Source organism: Eptatretus burgeri, chromosome 1, assembly GCF_056783735.1.
Source record: "Eptatretus burgeri isolate ZD-2024b chromosome 1, Ebu_testis_v1, whole genome shotgun sequence".
NCBI classification, from domain to species: Eukaryota; Metazoa; Chordata; class Myxini; order Myxiniformes; family Myxinidae; genus Eptatretus; species Eptatretus burgeri.
In genome coordinates this window covers 29,641,423-29,648,864 of record NC_140961.1, presented here as the reverse complement: position 1 = coordinate 29,648,864, position 7,442 = coordinate 29,641,423, and the positions used below count along the sequence as shown (strand labels likewise).

Below are 7,442 nucleotides of genomic sequence, written 5' to 3'. Positions count from 1 at the left end.
GAAATGAAACAAGCTTCGACATATATAGTAATGATATTATTGTCTTCCTTAAGAGGCTCCTCAAAATTCGTTTTCATGATTATGGTAGTTAAACAGTTCATGTTCTCCATTTGCAAAATGGGAGGAATTATTGCACAAAAAAGAAATAAAAATGTTTCCCATTTTTTAGAGGACCACTAAGGTGAGTTCGGCTCATAGAATCACGCTCCATTTGGGGAGAAAACAGTTGAGTTCATACCTGACTAATTTGCACTTTCCATGTGCCGTCGTTTCTTCACGAAACTATGACTTTCTGACCAGCTAAAATCTACAAGATATGAATATGTAGACGAAACTGATCTGGCCTTTTGGATCACTTTAAAGTAGGGTGCCCTGTAATTTTAATGCGCTCTATGGATCCTCCGGAACTCACGAATGGTACACGTTGTGCAGTCACTAAACTACGTGGTAATGTCATCGAAGTGGAAAACTTGAATGATAATTAATCGATGGATAAAAATGATATAATATATTGTTTAAAATACATTCATGCTATCTGTCTTTTACCATATGTTGCCAGTGATGCCCGTCGAAGACGGGCACCTTTACTAGTATATGTGTATATATATATATATATATATATATATTTATATATATATATATATATATATATATATTGTTACGAGTATGGAAACCATTTGCATTCAACATACAGGTCCCAAAAGTCAGTTATCTCGTTAAGTATGTGTGTAGTTAGAACCCCTCCTTTTTATCTAGTGGGACGACAGGCTGTGCGTTGCATTGGTTTAGGTAAGTTATATCTTCAATCCCCATATCCTCCAACACCACATCCAGTGGACCATCCAGGCTGCTATTGAGCGGGCGCTTCGCTCGCCCAAACCGAAACCCTGCCCAGGAAGGGCATGCCGTGGAACCCTGTCCAATCAAGGCAGTCACTGGCACGTGCTTCATGGAGCTCCGCCCCGTACGAAGGCATTCTTTTTTCCCTCTCGTGGTACTTAAGAGAGGGGTGTGTCTGAGGAAGGAGGATGGGTATGAGGGCTGTGTTGTGTGGAGTAGTGAAAGGAGGAGTTCTGTGGATGAAAGTTCTTGTGTGGTTACGAGCAGCGGTTGCGAGAGACCAGTTTGTTCACGATGGCTGAAGAACCAGTTTGTTCATGGTGACTGTTACGAGGAGTTCTTGGCTGGCTTTGATCCCGACTATTCGCCACGTGAGCTCTGCCACGAGTCCCACACATGTGACTGGGACCAAGCCGACGATCTTTGGCAAGTGCCACACTATAGAGCACGCTTTCCCTCTGACGACCAGGTACCCAACGAACTCTGACCCCCAGCTCGTCCGTCTCTCTCTCTCTCTCTCTCTCTCTCTCTCTCTCTCTCTCTCTCTCTCTCTCTCTCTCTCTCTCTCTCTCTCTCTCTCTCTCTCTCTCTCTCTCTCTCTCTCTCTCTCTCTCTCTCTCTCTCTCTCTCTCTGGAGGGTCCAATAAAGAACTCTGGGTTTCTTTTCTTTTTGTGTGTGTGTCTGCGTGTGGGCCCTTTTTTAAGTAGAACTGTGAAGTGCTGGAATCCTTGTAAATATTCCTTGCATATTCACGTTAAGTCTTGCCTGTGTCTTTTTACTGTTAATAAACCTTTATTGGAAATGTTCCCACTCCGTTTCTGTCCCTTCTTACATTGGTCCAGCACAGTCCGGGTCTAAGTATAAGCGGGGTTTCATCCCCGGTAATCGGTCTATCATAGCTGGGACGTCCTGGGCAGGCCCCGCTCGACTGCAACGAGCCAGAAAGGTCGATGGCAAAGCGGTAGTTGGTAGTGTGAATTTACCACTGCCGGTAGAGTAAATCCAGTTCCACCAGGCGTTCCGAGGGCGTGGATCCCCGGTAGACGAGATTGCGTGGATACTTAGGTACTTTGGCTCTAGACAAATAACCCTACGCCACGCGATCGAGATATTGGCGACCACGGTCGGTTCTGCGACCCACGGCTCACGGAATTATCCAGAGCGACGGCCTACAATTCCGGGGAGTTTGGTGGAGACGGCGTAATTTTCCCCACCGAACGGTCATTCTTGCCACCGACCCCCAGCCCACAACAATATATATATATATATATATATATATATATATATATATATATATATATATATATATATATATATATATGACGGAAGATTTGCAGGTTAGTATTCATACTGGTAAAGGAAGAAGTAGCACACTGAGCAATATAATAATTCAAATTTAAATTCTTTATTAAAAGCCTGACCTTTCAAGAACAAACTCGTTCTTTTGCACAAGCCACACCCCGTGATTTATTCCTGTTTATTAAATTATAGATAATTGAAATGTCTCCTGTGAGTTTCCGATCAATAAGTAACTGCTGTAGCAATACTCGTAATCATCATTCGTGATTGTCTTTGGTAGCCAAAGAGGGCCTTACACATGCAACATGCAAACAACCTGGGAATGTGAATGTGTTTACAGTGTAGTAGTTGCTGCCCAGACAAAAATCACACTCTAGCATAGAAAGCAGTGTAACCTGGTGTCAAGGAATATTCAAGCAGACCATTTGTTATCTTCAGCTTATGCATGAATTTGGAATTTAAACAGGATGCCAGTGATAACTCAGCTGTTCTTAATGAAAGACACTGTGGGATATTCATTTTCCACCAATAACCGATGCTGGCAGATGAGTCCTCCGGCTTAACATCCATCCAATGGACGCATACACATTGATGTATCTCCCTGCATGTGAAACACTACAGTGACAGTATATATCTGGGTTGACATTCGAGTCCAGACTGGACAACTCAGAGATTTGAATCGAGTCCAGACTGGACAACTCAGAGATTTGAATCCAGGCCAGACAGTATATATACTTGTAAGCTATCGTGCCAGCTTAGCAATACTATTATTGTGTATCAATGCAGCTGTGATGGAAAATGTGCATTAGTTATGATGGGAAAGTTGATGCAGTTAGCATTTGATGAACTTGAAAACATTCTTGGAATCATTTGATAATAATATTAATAAGGGATATTTTACATAGTTCCATGAAAAAAAAATCATGTAGATATTAAGGTTTTTTGAAGCATGGAACAACAGGGGGTGGGGAGGTGAAGCAAAATAGATACAGGAAGATTAGTATGTATGGATGTACCGCAGCACAAGGAAAGGAATTGCAGGGTAAAGGTAGATACCGAGGTATAGGAAAGCTCGGAGACAGAATTGGGAGAGACCATATGTGAGATGGCAGGCAGCTGAGTTGAAGTCCTGGAGGGAAGAGCGTATGAGACTACAGACTTGGGGAGATCTTCCAGTTCCAAAGGCGAGAGAAAATGAGGATGGAGTTATTGAATGGAGGTAAGCACTAATGCAAGATCACAAGGTAAATGTTTCTGGCTGAACACGTACAACTATTTTTACAATGGAGGATAACAAAGGAATGAAGAAAAACATTTGTGGATTTTAACAGAAACTAAAAAGCAGGAAAAAAAAAACAATATTATTCCAGTGCTTGGATGTGGATCTTGGATAGGTTTGATGACCAAAAGACTTTGAAATTCCGTGTCGTTTTAAAAATTCTTCATACATTCTTCAATTGACCTTTTTTACATTGATATCAGGCTCATGGAGGAACTTGGACATTAATGCCATGCACAGCAAAGACATTCTATTAGATAATATACCTTTACATGACTACATTAGTAGGCAATGGGCAAACACATATCGGATATGGAATTTTGAACCGAGATTCCCTGCATCATGACCCAGCTTCTGATGGGGAGTACTATAACAAGGATTTACAACAGAGGGGTTTGGGACTTGGGTCATTATTAATTAAAAAATTGATGGAAAGAAACCTTTGTAGGTATTCACTCGACGCCGAGAAAGAGACAATTGAAAGCACAGAATTGGCGTGACCACAAATCTTGTGTTCCATCAACTGCTTCTTTCTTAAATTATTTGTTATAAAATTCTGATTATACTAGTAAAATACTGCCGATCTATTTTACATGTACATTTTTTTTTCTTCCAAAACTGTTATAAAATCATCTTTATAAATTTGCCTAATGATTGTTTACCCACATATTAGTCCATGATTATGTTGCGCTTATAAATCAAAACCACATTTGTACCAAATATTGTATCTGGCGTTCAGCAGGTGAGTGATAGATTTTGCCAAAATATTTTTTACTTTTTTTTTTTTCCAACAGCCCCAAACGGTAAGCCTCAACGGAATTGTGTCGTTCTGCGAGGTCACCACCACCACAGCTGATCCAAAAGCTGTGTTAACATATCTAATCTGTAGAAACTAATTTCCCCTAACTTCCAATTAATTTTTGAGACCTGGAAAGAGGCAAGGGAGAATGGAAAAGGGGGAAGGAAAAGAAAGAGAAAAGAGAAGGGAAAAGGAGAAATGGGGAAGAGTGAGGTTGAGGGTGAGCGGAGTCGCTAACATGATGGCTATATCACGTACCTCATAGTTTTATATATGTAAGTCACATGAGGTTTACATCATATTTCACAGTCTGGTCATGCCATGTTGGTAATTCATGTTTGTAATGAGTAAACTTTTGCTGATTAAATGAATTACACTGACGATTTTTTTTTTTTGAAGTCACACGCGTCCACTGGAATTTTTAAAATACGATGTCTGATGATGATCTAGCGTCCCACTATAGGATATGTAATGCTTATACCTGTTATAGAGTTTGTTTCTACAATTGGCGGCCCCAATTTTTAATGTTACCTCGGAGTTTCTTCGACCCCCAGGAGTACTAAACCACCACTTAGGGGACTTTTTTTTTCTGCCAATTTCCGAGATGTATCTTGGAGCTGGCTGGGAGTTTTGGAATTAAATTTTGCATCAATAATGACAATACAAAGTATGTGGGGTTGATGCATTTTTATGATCTAGACCGAATGTTTTAGGTCATGACCTAATTATAGACAATTTTACATTTTCACCATAATTCAACTTAGGTTTGTCCGATCAGAATAACGCGATTTTGTCATCGCTCAATTTTGCCAATGCGGAATCTCAAATATGTGTGGAATCTCAAATATGTGTGGAATCACAAAGATGTTCTTAGCCTTCCAAGATGGTCTTGCATCTTAACAGTGCACCTGCACTGAAGTTGTGCACCTGATATGTGATTATTGTTCTTGACCTACTTTTTTTAGGATTGTGACACAATTAACAACACTGTTTTTGATCATAACTTGAATAATTTTTTTCCGATTTTCATGATGTTGAGTTTTATGGATAGATTGTACATGGGGACACATTTTCTTAATTAATACTCTATCCCTAAATGTTGAAAGTTAAGGTCATATTGTGGTCCAAAGAAAATATGGCCATCATTGGATTGCTGACTCAGCGGTGGCGTACCCTTGGTTATCGCTTTGTGATTGCAGATAAGTAGTTATTTTTTATTTTTTTTATTATTATTATTATTATTATTATTATTATTTTCATATCCCATCTGCCTGTACTGGTCGTTAGTGAACATTAAATATCCGTGTCTTTCTCAAAAGGTACAGAAGTTATCGTTGGCAATCTCAACAAATCACTAATCCCTGCCACGTTCATTCGAACGTCAAGCTTGACCATCCAGTTTGCTTGGCCAAAATGTTCCTGGAGTGAATTAACCAAAGAAGGTGCGAATAATTGGGGGAGGTTGAAGACTAATAGTAATCATAAACTTTCTCCACTGAGGGGAGGTATGCTATGATTAATGGCAATATTCAGAAAGATAAACTTGATTGATACGCCTTCAACAGTTGCTTTTCTCATGAATCAATTCTAATTATTTTATATCCTTCGTACTACTTTACTTCCATGGGATTGGGACTTGGATTTTGAATAATAAAGTGTGGGATGCAAAGTCTTGAGATAAGGTGCAACAGGGGCACACTGGGCTGAATGGCCTTTTCCTGCAGTAAAATTTCCTTGCATTGTTTACCAAAACCAAGATTCCGACAAGAGAATCAATTTTACTATGTAACATTCCTTGAAAGATAATTTTTTTTTATAACTCCAACAAAGGCGAGGCAACATACGAAGGTGAAATGTATAGTTCTGTTACGAGGTGTTCAAAGAATCTTTAGGAACATCTACATATTACGTACAGAAATATATCTGGATTTTGAAGCTCCCCCCCCTCCAATCCCTGTATATACACTCAATACTGCACTTGTCCCTTCCCTAGTCTTACTCCTATCTCCTCCCAACCTTCTTTACCTTTATTCCCAACTCCTACTCTTCTGTTTTATCATCCTTCCTTTGCCTTTTCTCAATTTTAATGTTCTCATGCTTGCTAAATATTGTGCATATGTAATAAATAGATGGACCTTTTGTGATGTGGTGAGTGATGTTGCAGTAACACGTGTCTCAAATGCTGTCCCACAGCCTCATGGCATCCATTCCAAACTTGTGGCCCACTCCGATGCCCTACATCAGTTGCCAGTGTTTGCTAAGTATGCCGGGCAGTGCCAGCATCTCCGGTTACCTGCAAAAGAGAAGTTTGTCTGCACTCTCACGAGCCCGATGTGAGTCATTTTTACTTGCACTCTTATATTTGCAGTACCGGAAAATTGTTGTTGTTTTTTTTGCATTTATTTTTCATGTGGATGTTTAATTTGATTGTCTCCTTCCTAATTCATTAACACTTGGTTGGAGGAAACATGGACACAGGAAAAGCAAGGGGTTGTGAGGTCATGTTTTCTGGGATTCTCCCAAGATTAGGAAACGATGTAGAAATTATGAGCAGAGCAATAGATGTCAACCAATGGCTGGAAGAATGGTGTAAGGAGGAAGGTTTTACATTTAAGAAGCAGTGGGAATCATTTAGGGGACAAAGGGAGTGTTTCCGGAATGATGGCCGGAAATTAAATAGAAAGGGGGCAACAAGGTTTGCAGTGGGAATTGAGGAAGGAATTCAGGCTTTTTTAGGTCAGCGGAGGGTGGAGAAGCTATTAAGGAAGGAACGGATGATGTCATTGTGATGAGTAAGGCCAGGCAAGAAAAGAGAACTTCAGGAAGGGAAAAGTTAAATATATTCTATACCAATGTCAGAGGTTTAAATAATAAGATGGAAGAGCTTGAAGCCAAAGTGGATAGCGAGGAGTACGATATAGTTTCAGTGAGTGAGACATGGTTTGAGGAGGAGAGTAACTGGAGGACAGAATTAGAAGGCTACAAGGTGTATCGGTGTGATAGGAAGGAAAGAATAGGAGGAGGAGTAGCAATCTGGGTAAAGGACAGCATTGCATCAAGAGAAATGGGTGACATTAAGGAAGGAATAAATGTTGAGGATTCTGTATGGGAAGAAATTAGAGATTGTAAAAACAGTAAGATACTGGTGGGATGTTTTATAGGGCTCCGGGTGTGAATGAAGAGGAGGAAGGAGGAGTACATTAAGAATTCAAAAGGGCATGTGG

The 7,442-nt window shown here is 40.1% G+C and overlaps 1 protein-coding gene across 3 annotated transcripts in view; it reads left to right on the top strand.

The window, feature by feature from the left end:
- The window catches only part of LOC147034144 (SH3 domain-binding protein 2-like), a 73,649-nt gene that overhangs the window by 7,268 nt on the left and 58,939 nt on the right, over positions 1–7,442 (top strand). For 2 of the 3 annotated variants that reach the window (XM_085877228.1, XM_085877222.1), the window contains one exon: positions 6,412–6,551. In XM_085877228.1, the coding sequence (XP_085733354.1) occupies positions 6,416–6,551 (136 nt within the window). In that variant the 5' untranslated portion in view covers positions 6,412–6,415. Of the gene's footprint in view, positions 1–5,276; positions 5,661–6,411; positions 6,552–7,442 lie in introns of those variants that run through there. The other variant, XM_085877238.1, reaches the window with a different exon arrangement.